At 39.0% G+C, this 22,516-nt stretch overlaps 2 protein-coding genes across 4 annotated transcripts in view; one reads left to right on the top strand and one right to left on the bottom strand.

The window, feature by feature from the left end:
• Nucleotides 1–118: 118 nt before the first annotated feature.
• LOC136444498 (A-kinase anchor protein 10, mitochondrial-like) lies at nucleotides 119–13,087 on the bottom strand. 3 transcript variants are annotated; one of them, XM_066442070.1, is made up of 13 exons: nucleotides 12,868–13,087; nucleotides 11,783–11,977; nucleotides 9,958–10,524; nucleotides 7,944–8,042; nucleotides 7,613–7,697; nucleotides 5,827–5,950; nucleotides 5,294–5,430; nucleotides 4,778–4,922; nucleotides 4,303–4,425; nucleotides 3,805–4,013; nucleotides 3,394–3,408; nucleotides 2,870–2,961; nucleotides 119–2,509 (listed from the first exon to the last, which is right to left on the bottom strand). In XM_066442070.1, exons 1-13 carry the CDS (start codon nucleotides 12,890–12,892, stop codon nucleotides 2,364–2,366), a joined length of 1,962 nt encoding a protein of 653 aa, XP_066298167.1. In that variant the 5' UTR covers nucleotides 12,893–13,087; the 3' UTR covers nucleotides 119–2,363. The 3 variants fall into 3 exon arrangements, with proteins under 3 accessions (XP_066298167.1, XP_066298177.1, XP_066298186.1); XM_066442080.1 differs by having other exon boundaries at nucleotides 3,394–3,405; XM_066442089.1 differs by lacking the exon at nucleotides 3,394–3,408.
• Nucleotides 13,088–13,521: 434 nt separating this feature from the next.
• Nucleotides 13,522–22,516, top strand: part of LOC136444466 (LHFPL tetraspan subfamily member 2 protein-like) — a 36,126-nt gene continuing 27,131 nt past the window's right edge. Inside the window, exon 1 of the mRNA XM_066442032.1 lies at nucleotides 13,522–14,385. Coding sequence (XP_066298129.1) covers nucleotides 14,013–14,385 — 373 coding nt within the window. The 5' untranslated portion in view covers nucleotides 13,522–14,012. The remainder of the gene's footprint in view (nucleotides 14,386–22,516) is intronic.

Below are 22,516 nucleotides of genomic sequence, written 5' to 3'. Positions count from 1 at the left end.
TTTGTGTGTTGTTGCTCAGGGTTATAAATATTTAGATAGGATTCTATTAGGTGACTACTAAGAATCCAGCCTTGCTAAAATTTAAATACAAGTCATAACATAAAGAACAAAACACACATTTCTGATCACACCTTTCAGTGGTTTAATTAATAAAATCTGTTGAGACTACAGGACATCATATTTTGCTGTTCATCTATATTGTTTGGCTGTTATGCTATCTTTCCTGAAAAAATATCCACAAGTAATGTATAATAATCACATTTTTGTTCATTTACAACTACTGTACACTTGTACAACTATGTACAAAAAAGTTTTGGAAATCAGAAAAATCATGTTAGAAACTAAATCTACTCCTGTTTGTCTCCTTCCATGCTAGTGTATGTATATTTCTACCACATTGGAGCTAGTTATATTTAAGATTAACAGCTTTAAATGTACATAATGGTAAATTACAATCACAGTGCACCGCAGCAATGTGGACATGAAGCAGATGTTTAGAATTCATCTCGCTTTGATGCACTACTAGTATTTAAAATCTTTTTTGTACACATTCGGAGACAGTGAGTCAATTTGTTACTGGGTACAAATACTTTGGAATTACATGAAACTTAATAAAATCACAAAGTTAGATTTAAGTCTACTACCTTTGTTGAGAAGATTGCACCATATATGGATACAGGAACTTAAAGCAGTTTTTGTTTGCAACCTGGGAAATCAAATGTTTCAAAAGCACCAGAGCTTAGATAATTTTGCAGTACAATAAAGTACATTTAAAACTACTATCTACCGAGTATGGCTTTAGTCTCAAAGGTTCTAAAGATGGCAATGCATTATAGATTGGCCTATCAATCGTGACAGAACATACAAATGAAGTGCATAATTTTTCTGATCTTCATGTTGGTCTTGTGTGGGATACATTACTTCAGGAACGCTTCAACTTGAGTATTTGGTTGGGTAAATAAAGAAAAGATTACCAAATGTGCCAAGCCTTTACAAAATTAGGCAAAATGACACTCATGTCTTTGATATCCAAACTTTGATGACCAATCACAGCTTGCCGTTCACCTAACTCTACCACAAAAGAACAAATCTGATTTGTTACAATTAACATGTACCACCATACATGGAGTAGTTATTGCATTGAAGAGTATTCGTACAAATATTCAATAATCCCTTCACACTTTCCACAATTAACAACCATTTAACACTGCTTTCATCAGAACTTAAGAAGATTCTTTTGTTTTAAAAAAGCATCATTTGTTCGGTTGAAATGTCCTGGCAAGATTTAGAAACTGACATAATTCATTTAACACATATGTACAAAAAGTGTGATTTATGTCTGGTAAACTGGTAGCAAGTCTTGCTTTTGCTGTGATGATTTGCTACATGTGAGTTCCAGAACTTCCCATTTTACAAATCTTTTTCAGCAAAATCTAATCACAAAAGAGCAGCTGTGATAGGCTAATTTAAATGATATTTTGTATATAGCAACAGATTATTCGCACTGTGATTGGTCTACATCACAGAAAAATTCTGTCTCCCTGAAAACAAAGTTCTGTCTGGCATAAGAAAATGTAATCATGCATGAATTTGTCAAACTTTCACACATTGTTGGGCATTCAGAAGTCTTCGGCTTCTAGTATGATTAACAGCTAATAATTCAATGCCATAAAAATGTACCTGGAATATACCATGAAAGTATTAGAAACTTAGTGGAACATGCAGGTAGCATGAACACGTCAATGGTCAATACGAGTGCGATATGCTTGTGTTCAGGTCATTTACATTGACAGAATCTTTCAGACTGCCTACACAAGTCTTACTTTCTCAGACAAAATATGATGCTAAAAAGATTTTCAGTTTCACTACAGTAACTACAATTTAGTCTCCATTTGGAATCTGTTTACCCCATGTTGCTATGACAACAACCATACATACTTATTCCTGTACAATTGCAAATTTGCAACTCTTCTTCATCTTTACATAATGATCTAATAAACTCTTAGGACGGTACATATCAGAGTATACATAGAATAAACATTTTACGGTGCTTGAAAATTGCGGTTGTAATAGTTGAGATTAAGTAGATGTAGCATGGTGGGTGAGGTTACAGCTGATTAACAATGTCAACAAATCCTGATCGCATTTTGGACCACATTTCTTGAGTCTAATATAGACAGATTATCTGTACATATAATTTTCACTGTTGAGTAATACATTATAGGCTTTTCGTCTGTAATATCATTTCCCTTCATTTCAATTCCTACTTAAGCTACTTGTCTTTTCCAAACAAAAGAAAACGTGGAGACAGGGAGTTCTATGCGGAGGTGATTTTGTGACCTTGCTAGCGTGAACAGCAGACATCAGCTGTCAGAGTCGGGCGAATCCAGCTCCTCCCCTCCCGTCTGCCGCGTGATGTTCGACACGATCATCTGGGCGATTTTCCACGCCATCTCCTCCTTCTCCTCGTCTGGTTCGCGGGACACATATTTTTTCCACAGTTTGGACGCTGAGGGGGGAAAAGACATTGTCATGCCACATAAACCCACACAAGTGATGTATAAAGATATGTATTATGGAAAAACTGATTCTATGGTGAATACTCAGATTCAGAATACTCATACTTTCTGGAGTGTTGCCTTTGTATGACACATTCCAAAGAATAACACCTTCAAAAGTTAATGTATTTCAAACACACTTTCTAACGCATACAATTCATCTACCACAAAGCTGTATTGGACAAAATCTGAAAATTTCTGAGCGCATTATCTTTTTTAGAAAATAAGGTATGGTTATATAATCTGTAAAGCCTATGTGACCATCAGCTGATTTTTTGTATGAAGGTGTTTCAAAATAGAAATAGGACTACCTGAAGATTGTTTGGTTCTCTCAGATTCTGGAAGGACTTCATACTCAGGTATAAACTGGCCCAACTCATTCATCCTCCCAACAGACATGTTCCTGGGTAAAACAGACAATGATACGCATAAGAAAACTGAAATCACATTAGCATGTAATGAATTATTTTGAATCATCATCATTATTTTGAATAGGTGGCTCTCACTTCTTACTAAAGTAATCTTTCCGTAGAAGGTCTATGTACAATGTAGAACTGAAAAAGTGCTTCAAACAGCATTCAACAACACCAACCAATACCCAACAACACCATCAACAATGTTACACATCAAACAAAAGAGATATAACCAGGTACAGGAGTGACTACAGCAAGAGAGAACAAGCCTCCTTATACACGTACATTCTAACTATTGTAAGCTGTAAGATTGGGAGAGATGAATACAGGTTAAACAAAAAAAAAAAGCTTTATAAAAAAGAAAAGTGAGACAGAAAAACCTGGGACGAGGACAGATATCAAATAGTTAAGTCCTGATTCACCTTGTCTCACTGCTTCTGGCATTTTGTGGTGGAGATGTGCATGCAAGGAACAAGGCACAAATGTTAAACCACACACTTCTGCACAGGCAATGTCTACAACTGTTCTAAATTGCTGTTGAAGCAACAACACAAGACTTTGGTTTGCTGGAGATACCAGGAAAATGCCACTGTCGTATATAACAATTTGCTGGGTCATTCAAAAAGTGTGTTTGCTGTGATACAATAACTGAAACTTGTGAACACCCTTTCCACAACTAAAGTAGATATGCTGAAAAAATTGGACTATCCTTACACAAATAAACATGTGATTCTGCATCTGATGGCTAGGTGGCTACTGCTATGTCCTTGAAAAAGCAATGGTATGACCAGAGCCCTTGTATAATACAGAAAGAAACTGTTACAGAAACTAACCCAACATTTGGCCTCTGCCAGAGCTGATCAGGGTTGAACTGGTGCGGGTCTATCCTGAAGTCGTTGTCCAGCCCCTTGATGACCTTAGTGCTCTGTTTCTCCTGTTTGTGCACGACTCCCCCAGCTAGCAGTGTGTTGGTGGTGGTGGTGTTGGAACTCCCCACACTCCCAGCCTCACTGCTCGCATTGCTGCCCTGCCGACGATGACCCTGAGAAGGTTCAATTTCAGTTAGGCACCTTTCATGTTCAATTTCAGTAGGCACCTCCACAACATATACTCAAGATTGATTTTTATGCTTCAAAATTCAACTTCTTAAGCAACTTACACATAAACATCTTGAAACTAAAACGACCAGAGAAAAAGTCCATAATCTCAATGCTTCACTAGTTTGGAACGAGAAATTATGACTCAAACTTCAACTGTAAATGTAACCATGAAAGAGTATTCTGCCTTTCTACTATGTATTGTACAAAGTAAGTTCTGCCAACAGCTCTGACCTTGTGGTGTGGGCTGGGCGAGGGGAGACTGCCTGTACTCTTCACATCAGTCTTGATGGTGTTGATGAGCTCATTCAGGTACTTAAAGTACAGCTCACTGGTCAGGAAGGTGGGGAAATACATCTGGAAAACACAATCGTGTATAACATGAAAATCACAGCAGACACATAAATTCTTTCATGCTGTGTATGGGTCTATGGATAGCCACACTTTTCTTTTCACTACACTATTCAATAGGATCTAACTCTAACGTTATGAATCTTGGCCACACAAACAAATCTTTCCTGATCAGGTAACGGACATCAGGACTCACAGACTCTACGGTGGTGAAGGTTTGTCTTTTATTCCATGATGTGTATGGGTCTATGGATATAACATACATTCAATGACCCAATTTGATAGGATCTACTTGTAACATCATGGCCACACAAAGTCCTATGTCTTGATGCTGTAGGTAACTGACAGCAGGACTCACAGACTCTATAGTGGTGAGGGTTTGTCTCAGCGGTATCTCGAAGCAGTTTGGCAGGGGGCCTCCCTCTCGACAGATCTGGTTCTCAATCTCGAACCTTGTGGCTTCGTCCACACCAAGAGGCGATGATGCTTGCAACGAAAAATACCTGTGGGGGAACAAAAATGTTGAAACTAAAATTTGCACCCTTGTTATAACCCCTTTTTGTCTGACCCTTATTCTCTGATTCTGGGGGGAGAAATATGGTAAATTTGTGAAATATTCGTAGTGGTTTCATGTTCTCATCACACAATGAATGTATACTCTGTCTTCCATTGCATTGCTATACTTTGCCTTCCATTACGTTACTTTTCTTGTTTCAACTACAAACTTAGATTAAAACACAGTGATCATTTCTTTTCCCCTTTTGCTATGAAAAGAAGTCCCAGAGAACTTAAATCAATTTACAATACTAAAATTCTACAGCTAGAGTGACATCATCTGTAACAGAGCCTGTAAGAAGAAGTGCTGTGCCCTTACTTGTCATACAGCACCATGGCATCGTTCTGTGCCTCCAGCCCGTCATACTGGCCCTGCTTGGACGCCAGCGTCAGTTGGAAGTTGTTTGCAGCCAGCCAGAACTGCAGCAGGTTCATGGCTCCTTCTTGTTCCATAAACTGTTCAGGGAAGAAGCTCAGTCTTTTAAATCACTCACAAAATCGTTTAACTATGGTTCCATTCCGGTAAAGGAAATGTTACAAACAGAAGAAGAACTTTATTGCGCGACAATTGCAACAAGTACAAAGCATGGCAACTTGAAGATACATGACAATTGAACTACATTGTGTATTTCTAATATCTTGGACTAGCAATTTCTAAAGAACTAATCTAATATATGAATAACAGTAGAGACACTCTATCTAAAAATGTGCATGCTAATGCTCTAGAACAGTATGTTGGTAACGTAAAACATGGCATGCAACTTTCCTTTTTGAGTGTTAACACTTTTAAAACTCCGAAAGCAAACTGAAGTTTTCAATGACTTTTAGGATCATGCATAGAGCCCAACATACCTCCATGAAGTAGAACAAGGCTGTATCATTATACAGGATGTCAGCGAGGAAGACGTCACCGCTAGTCAGCACATCAATCTGGTGTTTACAGTGGAACTCACTCTTGAGATACGACTGGTAGTGACTATCAAAGCAACACAAATTATTAGTGATACACATGTTCTGATATGTATCATACATGTCCCATGTTTTAAATTTCATTGTAGCACAGTCATACTTCTTGTAAGTTCTTGCTATCTTAAATTCTTAAAACTTTCAGGACATTTTGACTTTTTGCTTTAGGCCTAGCATGACCTAAACAAAATGTTACCCCCCTTCTACCCTCCGATTATTATGTCTACATCAGCACTTGGAAAAGCTTTTGAGAAATTCAATCAGTTCTTATCATCATATACAAAGTTTATTGTTATCATCTTTCCACCATTTAGTAATATTTGTTTCAGTAAGTATTGCATTACACTTAGTCGACACTATCATTCAACAAGATTCAATTCAGGTTGTTTATTTCTCTTATCCTATAGAGTCAGATCACCTGGCTTAAAGTGTTAATGATACCGAGAACTTACACTCCCGCAGGGATACGGTTTCAACCACTGCCTATAGTGGAGTACTACATGTAGATCCTAGCTTCCAAACAATTAGACTCTACCAAGACACGTTATTTAGTTTAGTCAACAAGTTTTGTGAGTTCTTCAGAAATCCTCCACATAGGGAGTGATAACGTCAGATAGAACAGCAGCAACCCATTACTCTAAGTGGGATGTACAGTCCAAAGATTTTAACCAGAATAAACAGTTTATATCGGCTCTGTCACAAGTCCAGTTCTGCTGCACTTTGGCAACAAGACCAAGTGTTCTGGTCTGGTGTGCCTATCAACACTAGGCACTTGTAGTGTTTACAGTTTAGCCAAACTGTAGCTCAATATTCCCACAGTATATCTTCATACTCACTTTACAAATGAGGTTTATTTTGGGGTAAATAGCAACTATTTAGCGAGACTTACTTTTTGCACATTCTTTTCTAATGAGGTTTCAACAAACCTGTGGATCATCATCATCAGAATTTCTTTATGAAAAACTTTGAATTGAACAATAAATTACCAGCAGCAATGCATGAAATATAATCTGTCGATTCATTACCATTTCTTATTACAGACTACTAGTATTGCTCATTTTCTGGTCAAAGGGGTTGAATGTATGCACTTAACATTCCAGCACTATCTCCAGGACTTGACCTTAAATGCAGAAATCCCTGACTTGAAAGGACCAGATAAACAGCTTGGGAAAGGACAAAGTTGACCTTGACTTTCTTGGAAAATTGGTGAACTTCCAGGAAGTTTAAGAAATGAATGCCAAGGCTTCAAATACCCACCTGCAAATTTTGAGATTGTAGAGAGAAATACATATTTGAGTATGATTTATTCTGTTGTCTTTATTGTATTAACAAGTTAATGGCAAATGTTCAGTTTTTGCTGCAAGGCTGATTTGTTCTATGTTTGATCAACAAACCAATCACTACAAATGTAAACAACTTACAGTATGGCAAGCTAAAAGAATAGGTTCAGTTTTATCAAGGAGGCTATAGGCTATAACCTACTTGGTATTAGGATTGATAACAGAAAACAGAACTCAAGAGTCAGGTATATCAATACCCACCTGTCAAAGGAAGATTTATGTTGTAGACTATAACTTTAGAACAAGGCAAAATTTATATACATTGTATTTCATGAAATCAAAAGGGCACAGATCTAAATGAGATAGAGAATGTACTGGTAAAGCTTCCTTACTCTCTCTCCATGACTTTGACGACAAACTCCTGGGCCTCCTGGAAACAGTTGGGGTCCACATGGCCGTCCTCACTACAGATCTTAGCTGTGGGGCACAGAGGGAAAACATGCTAAAGATACACATCCATCCAACCATGATATATATTTTTGTACTTTACATCATTTACTTGGAATCTACATTGCTGGGTAAATGAAAAAAATTCTTCAAACTTGCTTTTGTTCTATCTATCAAAAATGTGTCACAAACAGGCTCAAACTGACAAACAATCTAAAATTGGTATCACCCTAAGTACATGTAAGACCTGACCCATTGAGTTAACTATGTACTGACCTACTATAGAGTTCCTCATCTCATCTGTAACTCCAACAGGTTTGGCTGCATCCTGAGCTATGTACTTGGAATAGATGCTGACGGCATCTCTTTCTATGGCTGGGGAAACAGAAAAACTTGGTACATTTGTATTTACAGTATCACGATTTACAGAATGAGATGAACTCTTTACAGCTACTCTCACCTCTCAAATAGAAGTACCCCCTGGAATAGAAGTACCCCCCGGACAAATTTTCAAAATGTAATATAAGTACCCCCTGGAATAAAAGTACCCCCCGGAAAATTTCAAAAATCGACAGTCGAGGCTAGGTAAACTGTGTCCATACATGTACAACTGTCACTGTCAGAGGGAAATAAGATAATAAGCAGGTAGGTAACTTATGTTTAGTCAATTATGCCATACCTATTAAGTATATAGATACTAGTATTGAACAGAACAACTGTCCATAGCTTGTTCAAATCATGATCTTCCTCGCCTCTTCGTAAAATATAATAGTAATATTGAAAAATTGGGCATAGGTTCCCCGCTATGACCCCTAACCGGGGGCCACGGTGCTTTCAAATTCAACAAGTGAAAATGTACATGATACATGCTTTTTCTACTTGGAACTTGAAGCAAGTGATCAAAGAAAATTGTTATATCATCTTATTATGACTGACAATCAGTGACATATAACAAAAATCATCAGAGTCCTTTAGTTAAATGTACCTGATCATATTTTCTAAAGACATCAACCACAAAAAAACACAAATATGAACACAGTCCTTCCACAAAAGAAATATGTCTATAAACTTTTGCTCCATAGCGTCGCGTCGAAAACAAAGTGAGACGCTCGGATTTCGAGTTCCCGCGGTAAATCCCACAATATTGAACAGAGATCGACTGTAAAAGTAGCTCAACGTCACAGACCGCACATACTAAGAAGTTACCCATTACGTGTTGACACTAGAAACCCGCGATGAACCGCCAAAATTGGGAAAATCTTACGATTATTTAAAAAAATGAACCCTCTGAAAATAAATATGGCACTGTGTGTCTATTGTTGCCCAAAAAATATAATATTTCCATGCGTTTACGGTATCATTTTAAAGATCGGTATCCGCAATACGCAATATGCTGCTAGTTTTACTGTCGCCATGCCTGAGAGTGGCGGCCATGTTTCGCGATTTCGCGCTGTTGTTTACCGAATCATATCGGACATATTTCTGCCGTTTTACAGATTTTGTGGCCTCAAAACACATATCACAAGGGAAGTTAAGTTATGATTGTTGTTTTAACGTGTTACATGTCTTCTGCGAACAAATAATTCTTCCGCCGCGCTGCCGATACTACGGATATAGTGGTCAGGAAATTATTATTCCCCGTGCAGGCGTGCACTCTACTCCACACGTTTTTGATCAGCGTGCTTTGGTTTACGATGTAAACAGCGACTATCAAAGTTATTTGTATGAAAATTGTATTTTAGAATGTCAATGTCGCGTCTTATTTTCCGGTTTACTTTGTAGCGTCATAGCGGACTGGGTCATAGCAATATCGACCGATATGTTACGAGTGCCACCAGGATACTTTTCACAAGGCCGTCAAAGCGGCGAGAAAATCAACGCCGGTAGGCCGAAAAATAGCGAATTACGAGCAAAAATACCGGGGAAATATGGGCAGAAAAACCTTAACTTACGATTTTAGAGGGATTCCTGGTTTGCAAAGCCTCAATTTTTCAAAAAATAATAAACGTACAGTCTAGAATAAGAAGGTACGGGGTGGAACTATAGGCGAAAAAAAATAAACGTACCGGTACGTTTATTTGAGAGGTGAGAGTATCCTTATTGACATTACATACAGACATAACATAAAAAGCCATGTGCTATGATAACTTCAATTGGCTACCTTATCACTGAAAGCATCACAATGTACTCATTATAAATGCACTATCACAAACGTTTCATAAACTTGCCTTCCCTCTTTTGACTCGATGACCATAATAAACCATTAAAAAATCTGTGCATATCTCCTTACCTTTCTTTAAACTGTCTCCTTCAGTGTTCTTTTGTCTTTCCCCTATACCGGCCTCCCTTCCCTTGCTTTCCTTGTCCTCCATCCCAGAATCGTCTTTTGCACTTGAGTCCCCGTTAGAAATTGCACTGTGTGAAGTCCTTACGCTTTCCGTTGATTGTAACGACTGCAACGAGTCTACAGATTTCCTGTCCACTGGAAGAGCCCGCTGAATTACTTCATTACTATTTGCGTCCTCTAGTCTCCCTTTAGAAGCACTGTCCTTTGCTAACTGTGACGTCTTTGTGTCTGTTGAATCTGTTGGCAATTTTTTCCTATCTAGAGGTGGGGACCCAGTCTGTTCTATCAAGCTCTTACTCATCGATGTGAGGGTGTGTGCTCGAATTCTCGTCCAAGCAGCGCTGCGAAAGCTGTCTACTTCAATCCAGAATTTGATGGTGTGTTGCCTCCCCACAGTGTCCATGTACTGGATGAAATACGGGATGGCACTGTTGTCATGTAGTAGTTCTTCCAGACTTATATTGAGTCGTGAACTGCCATGAACCCCTGTGATCCCTTGATGGGAATGGCCTGTAAAGTGTGTAGACAATAAAAATCATGATTTTTTCTTCAAAAAAGGGAAAAACTATCAACTAGAAAAATTTGAAATCAGATCTTTCAAATCACAGTCAGAAGCCTCCTCAAAGGAATTTCAAAGGAATTTCAAAGGAATTCAAGAGATCTGATAAGGTTTCATTGGTATTTGTACCAAGTCAACCCGTATAAGCACCTGTATAGAGTCCCTAGGGTCATTATCATAATTTATGCATATTCTAAATATATTGTCATCATCAGCTTAAAATATATGTCAACAACCTGCTGGTCACAGAGGAGGATGTAGATAAAGATCCTTCACAATTTCATTTGAGGATTATATCCTAACTAATCATCACTGTTCAATATTTTGCTTTGGACAATTTTAGTAACCACAAAAAGAACTTAAGATTCAATATTATCTATACAATGATGCTTACCAACATAGGTCAGTTGATATAACCTGTAATACATTTGGGGATAGGGCTTGCAATGCCCTTATTCCTGATATAATACAGGGAGAGGGAAAACTGTGGGGAAACGTACATCAAGAACTTTCTCTGTCTTGGCTGTCCCGTTACCCACAGACAACTTTTTTTCCCAAGAAAAAGAGTATATTTCCAACAGAGGTACCTTCCTCACACATTTCGTTTTACATCCACATTCTAGTCATAACATTAACATCTGATACTTCAGCAAACGGAGAATAATTAAGCAACTCTTCTAGAAATTACCATCTTTACAACTTCAACTTGGGAAGGCTTGATTGAATCAATGCAGCATGCATGCAAGTTTTTATGTTGTTCCATTTTTCAAATCATACAATATCAATAAATTTGCCTGTAAGATCTATTTCAGTTCATCATCTGACTTCATAAGTAAGTCACAAGGGGATAGTGCAAACCAAACAACTCTATATCGATTTGAAGATTAAATCAGTGTAAATTCTTGTAGGTAAATGTAAAGGTCACAAAGGCCTTTACAGGCCTTAGGGGTAATGGAATGTTAATCAACAGTGTCTGTCATCCTGTATTTTGGAACGCTGAGCCCATTCCTCTACTTTCACTACCTCATACCTCCCCAACCAAAGTTAGGTACCCATTTACACCTAGGTGGAGTTAGGGAAGTTGTATAAAGTGGCCTTACTAAGGACACAACTAGCCAGGTATGCCAGAAATCAATCCCATGACCACTCAAACCGATGTAAGCTAGCATTGACACCACAAATCATACATTATAATTCTTGTACCCTCACCTAAATCTCCAAACTGTGTGTCCTGTTGGGTAGGACTTCTATCAGTCTGTATTTTTGCAGCTTGTATCTTGGGCCTGGCTCCTCCTGTGTGTCCAGTCGGTGGGACGTTGTTGGCCTTCCCCTCCACCTTCCTAGCCGGGGAGGCAGGGTCGGACCCTGCCTTCTTCTGTGGTGCATCCTTGGCGGACTTTTTGTCTGTACAAGGGAGGTTGGAATATGTTCAGAATATAGATGGCACACTTCCTGTTTGAATACTAACTCAATTAGATGACATAATGTCTAGTGACATCTACAATGACTAAACTATAATGATGACCTAAGGCTAAAAACTAACAATAACTGATTTTTTAAAGCTTCCAACTGAATTAAGAGTGGATCAATTATCTAAAGTTGTATTGACTTTAAAACATGGTTGTTCTTTTGCACTCCACTAGTTTGGGTTGTTCAGGTATCAAAGGTCATGTTTATTAACGCCTACTGGGATAACACGTGCAAAATGTGTGTAAAGCCAGGAGTGTCATTTCAAAACTTAGCGATTTATGATCTGAGTACAATGCTTAATTTTCCCAGGCACAATGGCATGATCAACTAAGCGTTCTTTTTCCTTCAAGATTTCAATCAACGAGATACGCCCACAAATCGCATTCCTTTGTATAACGTTGTGAGCTTTTTGTTGTTTACCTAATTGCTGATACAGTTTTTCACACCAAGAACAATACAGACGCAATGACGAGTCTAGAAATTTTGCAGCATCGACATGATGCCAAATTTCCTGCCTGAAGGGTTTCTAAATCATTATCAGATGATCTCTCCGTGCGCAAGAAATAATTCGATGATTCGGATGAAAATTAGGGGCCGCTGACGGGACAGACCGACCGGTGTCAAACAAAGATTGTGTTTTGCTCAGTCGATCTCGCCCATAATAAACGCAAAAAGCAATAGGAACATTCCAGTGTAAATGAAGAGGTGGAATAGCTTCATGGCAATAAGAATATTTAAGACGGACGGCTTAGTTTGGCTTTGGAGTGTTGGAAAATTTCACGAAGTAAAATGAAAGGACGATGAAAATGGCAGGTCAGTCTTACCTGATTTCCTTTTGAACAGCGGCATGGCTACATAAACATCCTGATGGTCTCCAAATCACACCAGATTAGTTCCAAGACTCTTGGCCTTTGTTATTTAACGTTGCCGGCTCGGATTTTTGCAGCGGTAGACCGGGAAAAGCAAGAAATCTTCGAAAATCAAGATTCCGTCGTCTGAGTGGCGGCCATGATGGATTTTCAAAATCTCGTCCTATCTCGCGAGAAATTATTCGGCCAACGTTGAAAATTTACAAAAATTTCGGATTTTCATCATAATTTTTTAAGCTATGCAAAGATAAGTATCTATACTTTTTTTTGTGTGCATATTTTGGGCAAGATGAGACAAATATGACTTCTGAGGTGAGAGGTTAACGCTATTAGCCTCGGTTTCGGAGGGGGCGGATCTCAAATAGCCCTTAGTAGGAGGACTGATTTTAAAAGTAGACCGTTACATCAGCGAAAGATAGTGATAAAACCAAGGATAAAACTAAGTATAAATGAAGAAAATTTATCTATTTGAATAAATGTTTATATTTTGTGTACATCAGATTTCTTAAATAGAAACAAATCTTTCAACTCTTGAAGAAATTAGCCTTAACTACTTCTAGAAGTAGGTTGATTTACTAGAATCATTCCTTTTGCTAACGGTCCTCTGTCGTCCAATGATGTGTGTGCATTGCGGAAGTAAGCTGCCAGGGGCAGTTCTCCTCTAGAGAGCGGGGTATTCCCTCGACAAAACCAGCCCGCGAGCGGTGAAATGGATTATTTTGGAGGAGAGCATGCGTTGGCAACGCACCGGAGGTCCAGGAAAGAGTTAACAAGGATGTTTTGATGCACTGTTGTTGTTTATCTTGCTCTTTTACCGACAGGTATTGAGGTGAAATCGAACTGTGGTGGTGTCATGCCGGCTTGAAATCAGTGGAACCAATTTTCTTTTGTTTGAGACACTTGAGCGGGCATTTTATTTGGCCCAGACTTGCACAAGAGCACGAAGGCATGTAAGAAGACTCTCCTGTGCAAGCCCTGTAGTGTGTTGCTGCCGTGTCGGTCGACTGCGTCGGACATTTCGGGAGAATACTCCGCGATTATCCCGACTTTACACCGGATTTTGTGTGGAGACAGCGGGTAGTGGACAGGTGTACCGTAAGATGGCCATAGTTGTCACAGTTGTCCAGGTGATCTGGACTTTCTTGTCCGTGTGTACGGCTTTGGCCTGCACCTTCAGCTTCGCCTCTCCTACCTGGTTCATCAAGAACGTCGGCAGACAGCTGGCAAGCTTCGGACTGTTCAGTTACTGTGTCCAGAACGTGAGAAGTCGGACCACGATGTGTTTGGGGTACGGGGATGAGTTCAGCTTCGCGAGGATCCCTCACGGAGCGTGGCAGGCGGGCTGCGTGCTGTTTGGCGGCGGCTGTGTCATGCTGTGTGCCGCGGCGATCATCGCCATGGCCAGCTGCTGTGTGCCTTACTTCTGCGAGAGAAGAATTAGCGTGTTTGCTGGGTACATGCAGTCAGTTGCAGGTCAGTATTGCCTTTCCAAAACTATCTTACAACTTATGTGTCATTTTTCATCTGTAGTCCTAAAGTTCACTTTTACAGGAGCAAGCTGTTTTTCTCTGGAAGAGGATAAGAGAAAATGTGGAGCAGGGATGCTGACTTCACACCCTAGTTTACCAAGTGGAAATTGTATGAAAACAGGAGATAGATCTAACATTTTTGTCTAAATACATGAAAGGTGATGAAGAGTAGAGAAGAGATTAGTAGATGGATTTATCCTCAAAGCAGATGTAGGGATGTTAAGTTTTCTGACTAGCTGACATCAGCTTGGAAACTGAGTGCTCCTTCATCCCATGACGCAAGGCTAGAATTTGTCTGTTGGGCTGAATTTCATGTCTAATGTCCAAGGTACATGCTGTCACCCTTAGTAGGTACGTAGAAACACATTCTTTTGGAAACTGTACCCCTACCTATCATTTGTGCAATGTTACATTGTATATCAGGATTTGTCGTAGATGCAACTTGACACAGCTTGGGATGTTTCTAAAAAATTTCAGCTTTTTTAATATTTTTCTATCTTTCATTGTGAAAAAGAGTGATGCAACACACCTGCATCATCTTTTCCTTGGGTACTGGAGGTAATGCTTGGCTCAACCATACGTAGAAAAGAAAGAAGAGAAACTGGTTGTCAGGTTGTACATTACCGGTAAGCTGTGACAAATTTCTCAATATGCAATAACTTCTTCGTAAGGCCCTGTTTGTTCAATGTGCATGTCTGCCAAGTATTATGCGTTTTATTACCAGGTTCTAGCCCCATCACAGAGCAATGTGTGCCAGGCAATGTGTTCTTTGGTTGTCTCCAATTTTGGGCAGTGACCTAGCTGCCTACTCAAGCTATACCAATGCTGCCCAGTAAACAGTGTTCCCATGGGAAGCCAGGCAAATTGCTGGCATTGAGAGTATGGCAGAAAGAATGGTCACCATAGCATTGCAGTGAAGCAATGTCTTCCTATGACATTTCCACATGTGTCACAGTTCCTGCTCACAGTGTAGTGGAGTTGCACTCCGAGCAGAGGTAAGGCCCAGGGTATTTTTGACGTATTTTTGCGATATTTAATATGTATTTCTACTTGTGCGCTTTTTGTTGGGTCTTCCTCCCTTAAGGGGGATACAAGTAGAAAGACGTATAAGATACCGCTTAAATATGTCGAAATTCCCTGGACCTTACCTCTGCTTGGAGAGTAGTAGAGTTGTTATCGATTATTCCAAAAATGTCTTGTCTTGTCAGGTATAACCAAGTATGTGCACCAGTCTACCACTACCTTTGCCCCAGTAGGGTAGGTTTCACTTCAACATAAACAGGTCTTGTTAACAAAATGTTCCGTTGTCACAGTTCAGTGGGCTTGCAGCGTAAAACACACTTTGGTATTCCATGATAAGAATGTCTCTAATAACTCCTTGTATACAGTAAATATATAGCCTCCGTTGTAGACTCCTTCCCGGCTGTTTTCTTTTTCAAGTTAGAGTTTTATTATAGAATTTTTTTCTTATTGCTGGCTGGGAAGGAGCAATAAGAAAAACAAAATAATGATAAAACTGTGATGGAGGCTAGTAAATATAGCAGTTTCATTCTTTGTTTCTGTCAAAACCAATAGATCATTCCAAAGTATAAATTCTACTTGTAAACGTGACTTTAATCATGCATTTAAGTTATAGCTACAATGTATTTTTTCTACAAAAGATTTAGTTTTCCCAGCAAAATTGTAAGAAAATTACTTCTTGGGAAGGGAAATTCCCATGAGTCCATTAAGTCCTCCACCCTTACATAGCCTGATAGCCAGTCTGCCAAAATGATATTGGTTGCAAGTTGATATACATAATGTAGCTCTCTTTGATAGCCTTTTACTAGGCTAACACTTGACTATCACATGGATGATTGAATTTCCAACACCTCTCCCTCCAGAAGTAATTCAGGGAAAATCATATCCCAAAGGTATAAAAATATGTACTCATCAATGACATGTGTACCCAAATCCAGGTGTTTGCATATGATTGACACAGGGGTGAGAAGTTGTATTGATAGGGAATGTAATTTGAAGGATGCAGCATTGCAACATTCGTTATAAATCCATTTCAAGTACTGTGGTATTGATTTTCTCATTCACTTATTGGGGGAGTGTAGCAGCTGTTTTGATGGATAGAGAGAAATGTCCTAGCCTCTCCAAGTGGTATTGAAATTCAAGTATCCGGTGCTTAGTATGTGTATTCCAATCTCCAAGTAGATGTAGCGTCATGCTTGCATTTTCTTTGTCCAGGTGTCTACATAGAAAATACTTTAAGTTTAAAAATGAGCTGAACCCTGCATCTGCTTGGCGATTTGGGTATTCAGAAACCTTAATAAGAAACCTTACGTATTAGCAGATACAGTAGGTGTAGTATAACTACTTTTTGTATAACAGTATAATAATTATAACTATTCCCAATGATTCACTGAAGAACATGATGTAACATTTCAGATTCCAGAACAAATGTTTCATGGTCACTAGGTAAGAAAAATTAAGGTTTATCACCCGTGCACCCCTCCTACTATTTCAAAAGGAAAAAGTCACCTCCAAAATAAGCAATTTCATTCCAGTTCCCCAGTGCTAATTTCCTTCCAATATCAGTCTCCTGCTATTGATTTAAATCTTGTACAGGCAGGAAATTTCATGTGACCCAAAGGAGGCTGGGTCCCTGACCGTCCCTCTTCTGAGGCCACAAGCTTCTTGTAGAAATAATCTCCAGACACCACAACCCCCACCTATTGTAGAACTTCCTGAAGTTTCAAGACACGATTTCCTGAAGGTCTTCCTTTGTAGGAAGTTGCTTGTGAATGGTGTCTTGTCTTGTCTTCTTTTGTGAATCATTTTAGCACAGATCATTAGTGTTTGAGGCTTTTGAAACTGTCCGAATGGTACAAGCACATGTACACACATACACGAATGTTTGAAATACTTCAATGAAGATGACCTTAAAAGTTCCAAATAAAAGGGATTAATTGTTCATAACATTGTCCTCATTGGTTCTTGTGGGAACAAAATATGGACTTTTTTTTCAAAGAGAAAGTTTTTGTGTTGGCATAAAAAAATCCACCCACCCTTTTGTGAATATTTTACTACTATTCAAACTATTAGTATGTACATTTTTTGCTTCGTCGGGCATTTCTAAACCAGATGTACACTAACATTGAATACAATAACCCTTCCAGTCTCTTTGCCAGGATGAAGTCTGACAATGAGATATGTTTTGACAAGCCGATGACTAATGTTCAAGATGTCATCTGCATTCGATCAATAAGATTAGGTCCTATCATATGCTGTTATATATGCATTAAAATGAGATAGGGCTCTCCTAATCCTTTCGTTACCTGCTCAGAGGCGCCTGGATTATGTGGAGTGCCTTTTGATCAGCTAATATATATCTCTTTAGCTTTCGTACCTGTCCTCTTGAAAAGTCGCATGCATAATACATTACTTTTATTCATTCAGATTGCAATGTACATTAAGTTTTGCTAAAAGACTGAGGTTGCAGGTTTTGTGCCATCTCATTCATCTCAAAGTGGAACGTTGTGGAATGAAAGTACAACATATGCCAGTAGAAGGAAAGGAAATTGCTACTGGCTTGAAATGGCTAATGACTTACAATGGTTTGATAGCTTAAAAGTATTACAGTATATTGCATCTGTAGCCATGGCATTCCAAACGTTCCCGGGAACTTTTTCCAGTTTTGGAAATTCTAGCGGTACAATGCTAGCGTTTTGTTTCCACCATTGTCCACTCTGTGTCCTCCCCAGCCCTTTCTGCTTTCCTTATTATCTCATTAGGCAAACATGCTTTGAAGTGAGGTCAGATCACCTTAGTCAAGTGTTCTGCACCACATGTCAAAAACAGGTCTCTGAAAACAATCACATTGTGCTGTGTAAGTCATCTTTGAACCACATAAGGACACAAGGAGACGACGATTATCGGTAATGGGATTCTAATATGTCAGCAGAATCACAAGTGGAAAATCCATCTGTTCTGCCAGAGTGTATTGTCCCAACCAAGCATCTGCTGGGTATTGATCCGTCATAAAACCGTCAGACTTGAAAATTAGGACGTCAGAAACCAATACTTCCAGTGCATATCAGTGATTCTTATATTCAATATACTTGGAAGCAAATTAAAAGATGGATCAAGACAGATTATCTCTAATTCATCATATATTTACCTATACAAGATTTGCCTGAACATTCCTAGCTTGTGATTAAACCATCGTAATTTACAACTGGAACCCATTTACATGCAGACTGGGACTAGTAAAAAGGGGTCTGGTTGGGTTTTCTCGAAAAACCAGGTTATTGAAAGCATTCAGTTTCAAACATGTTGAACTTTGTTTACTCGATTCTGGGGCAGAAAGACTTTTCACTTGAGGGTCTTAAATTTTAACAAAAAAATAAACAGGTCTATTGTGGATAAATGTTTTCACTTTTTAACCACTTTAAGCAGATCATTGTAGGGCTTGACTTCGCCAAGACTCTGTTTTTTGGTAGGGGGCAAACCAGGTTTGAACCACCACCCCCAGTGCTGCCCTAGAAACATGTTCCCTAGGGCCCAGACCAGAGAAACCTATTGGTTCCCAATCTGAATGGGGTCATAAGGTCACATAAATAGGTCTAGATGGATTGAAAATGATTCATTGACTGGAAAATTATTCACAAGAAAGTGTGTGGTGAAGAAAAGTTTACAAAAACATTAAGTTATGAAAATGTGGTTTGGGTGGGTTTTGATATTTCCTGAAAGGAAAGTCTTGTTAGTTGTTGCACAATGGGCATGGTGTTTGTTTAGGTTGAACTTGTTGTCAGACACTTAAGTTGGCTAATGTCAAGTACAAAGGACTTAATGGAAGTAAGGCTGGCAGCATGTCAAAAGACATACACTAGCATAGAATTACAAGGTTTTAAGGTCAATGTCGAAATATTCTTTTTGTGAAAACCACCAGTCTTGCTTTTGAATTGAGTTTGTCATACCTTTTAGAGCATACATATCCCATATGTATTCCGTTTTGTTTTCCAATATGCATATTCAAAAATCATGAATAAGTGCTGGAAAAGATTGACCTGTATGTTTGTATGAATTATCAATGAAGGTTTTTGTGTATTAATCATCTTGTTATTAAAATTTCAATGGTCTTTTGTATCTATGGACCTATCTGTGTAATGTGCATGGGGGTACTTTGACATAGAAGGTCAAGTTTTGCCAGTGGTTGTGGATGACTTCAAATCAAGTCAAGTTTGAAAAATAGCTTGGGATATATATTTGATGCGCATAAAGCCTTAGATATAGACTGAATAATATGATGAATGTAAGGATGACATCAGTTTAATATAACTTGGAATTATGCTTTGGTTTTTTTTGTTGTCCAATGAATAACGGTAAGTTGGTCCACTACATTAGTATGTTTGCTGAAGCCTGTCCAAACTCATCTAAAAAGATCATAGCATCAATGTGTAGCGTGACTGATGATGATGATTTTTGTTGAAGACACCGCCTTTCTAAACTGCAGGAATGATGTCAGACTGTAATCTCAGAGCCAGACCTGTGTGTCTCCGAGATTAGTACGCTACCCCGAGGGAAGGATTTCGATTTCTGAAATGAATCTGGTATGGAGGTTGGGATGAACATGGCAATCTTGGACATGCATCTGGTATGGGGGTTAGACTATTGGCGTATTGAAATATTATGGTGTGCCCTGATCTTCTGATGTTTGTAGATTTGCATCAATATGCTTCTTTAAAGCTATGAAAATTAAATGTAACTCTTTTGTTTCAACAGATGACTTTTCATATTATTCTATGAGTAAAAGTTCTTCAAATCTACATGTACATTGTGCAACCACCTTGAGAAAAACAGAGCAGAATAAACAAGCAATGGAAAAACACAAATGGCTTCTGAGAGCCTTGTAAGCCCCAGGCATGCCTCTGTGGTCCCCTTGTTTATCCATTGTGAGGTTGCTAAGTTGTGATGTCCATTGTGTGCGGTATTTGGGTCCTGATGTTTTGGCATGTATGGTGCCCAGCATGAAAGTTACAGGCTTTATGTACCCTGTGTCAATACCCCATTCACATGCATCTGCTGCCTTCTAGTGCCATTCTGTAGTGATGTGTTACAACTGCATTTCTTGAGGGCAATATCAATTCTTATTGTGGTTCCCCTTTTATTCCTTAAAGTAAAGGAGAGGGGCATTATTTTCTGAGCTGAATCCGTAATTCCCCCCCTCCCATTTTCGCAAAATTATCTTCACCTCATCTTTTATACTAATTGTATACATCTAAAAAGCAACATGGAAGTTTGTGTTTCATTCATTATCATAGTCACCTTAAATTAGATAAATTTAGAACTTGATAGAGAACAATGTATGATTTACTTTTGCCCCTTTGGTGGCTGTAACAGTGATGCACTGGCAGCAGTGACAGCAAAAAGCCATTATTAGAGCCACCCTGGAGGTACGCACTAAATAAATAATGTGTCTTGGGATGACAGCCTACGCATGAGTTATGTCTGGTAATATCCTATTTTAAAAAGTCATTGTTATTTTGGTCCTTTTCATCACATTCCACAAGACTTGCTAAGTTGCTAACTTAGCATTTCAAAGAGGTTATTTTTAGTGGAGCTGAGCACTCCACATTTGTTTGGTGAAGTTTGTAAACATTTCTTTTTTATCTCCATGAAAAAAGGCTTTTTCATGGAGATACTGTTTTGCTTGCGTTTGGTGTTTGTGTGTATGTATGTGTCACCGGACGCTTAAAGTCACCATAACTGTAGAACCTGTACATGGATTGTAATGATTTTTGGTATGTGGGTGGGTGTTAGGAGGAGGAAGGTCAAGGTCGATTTTGGGCCCCCTGGCATGTGTGACTGGAACTGCAATGGCGTATTTGTTAAAATCTTCAATGTAGAAGAACTGAAGAGTGGATCGACAGATCGTCATGTTCTTTGGTACACAGGTAGGTTAGACCAAGTTGTACACACTTAAGTGCAAACTATGCAAATGAGACCGAATTTGCATAAGTAAGGAGGCTAATCGTTTGCATGGGTGTCGTCGGATGCTTAAAGTCAGCATAACTGTAGAACGTGTAGATGGATTGTAATGATATTTGGTTTGTGGGTATGCGCTGGGAGGAGAATGGTCAAGGTCGATTTTGGGCCCCCTGGTTTGTGTCCCTGGAACTGCAATGGCCTATTTGTAAAAATGTTCTAAAGGGGTATAACTGAAGAGAGGAACAACAGATTTTCATGTTATTTGGTACGCAGGTAGGTTGGACAGAGATGTACACACTGAAGTGCAAATCATGCGAAGTTAGTGTGTTTGCGTGTGTGTGCGCGTGTGTGTATGTTTGTGTCACCGTGTGTGTATGTATGTGTCAACGGACGCTTAAAATCAGCATAACTGAAGAACGTGTGGATGGATTGAAATGATATTTGGTATGTGGGTAGGTGCTGGGAGGACAAAGGTCTGGGTCGATTTTGGGCCCTCTGGTATGTGTCACTGGAACTGCAATGGCGTGTTTGTAAATATTTTGCAAGGAGAATAACTGAAGAAAGGAGCGACAGATTTTCATGTTATTTGATATGCAGGTAGGTTGGACAGAGATGTACAAACTGAAGTGCTAATTATGCAAATTCATAATGAATTTGCATAAGTAATGAGGAATATCTACTCTATTTTTGGGCTTTGAGGTCGCACCATCTGTTGGTCTCTTATCTAGGTCAGTAGCTATTTATAGCCACTTCTCCCCTTGCCCGGCCAGTGTGGGTCATACCATTGAGCGATATAGAATGGGGGGAACTGGTTTAATAAAAAAACAAAGTTTCATGGAGATTTTGGGTCCTAAGACTCTTGTTTCTGTATGTAGAAGTGTACTCCTGCAGCTACACTCCAGGCTCTCCGTACGCATTTCAAATCACAGCCTATTCACAGGTTCACATATGATATACACAATGTCATATAGTGCTTGTACACTTGGACTAGGTTTAGATTTGGTACCAGATCGATTGGTGAGGGGAGTGGAGCATCATCAATCTTTCAGCTGAGCATTCAGACTTGAGCTTGTAACCCATCTTGCTTTGCCCCTTTC

This window comes from Branchiostoma lanceolatum, chromosome 1 (genome assembly GCF_035083965.1).
Source record: "Branchiostoma lanceolatum isolate klBraLanc5 chromosome 1, klBraLanc5.hap2, whole genome shotgun sequence".
NCBI classification, from domain to species: Eukaryota; Metazoa; Chordata; class Leptocardii; order Amphioxiformes; family Branchiostomatidae; genus Branchiostoma; species Branchiostoma lanceolatum.
This window is presented reverse-complemented; position numbering and strand designations above follow the sequence as displayed.

Excerpts from the sequence above, each read along its gene's own strand:
- LOC136444498 (XM_066442070.1), bottom strand. The coding sequence starts at position 12,892 with ATGCCGCTGTTCAAAAGGAAATCAG. Across the intron at positions 11,978-12,867 it reads GCTGTTCAAAAGGAAATCAG|ACAAAAAGTCCGCCAAGGAT; the intron begins GTAAGACTGACC and ends TCCCTTGTACAG. Across the intron at positions 2,510-2,869 it reads GAGAACCAAACAATCTTCAG|CGTCCAAACTGTGGAAAAAA; the intron begins GTAGTCCTATTT and ends TTCCCCCCTCAG.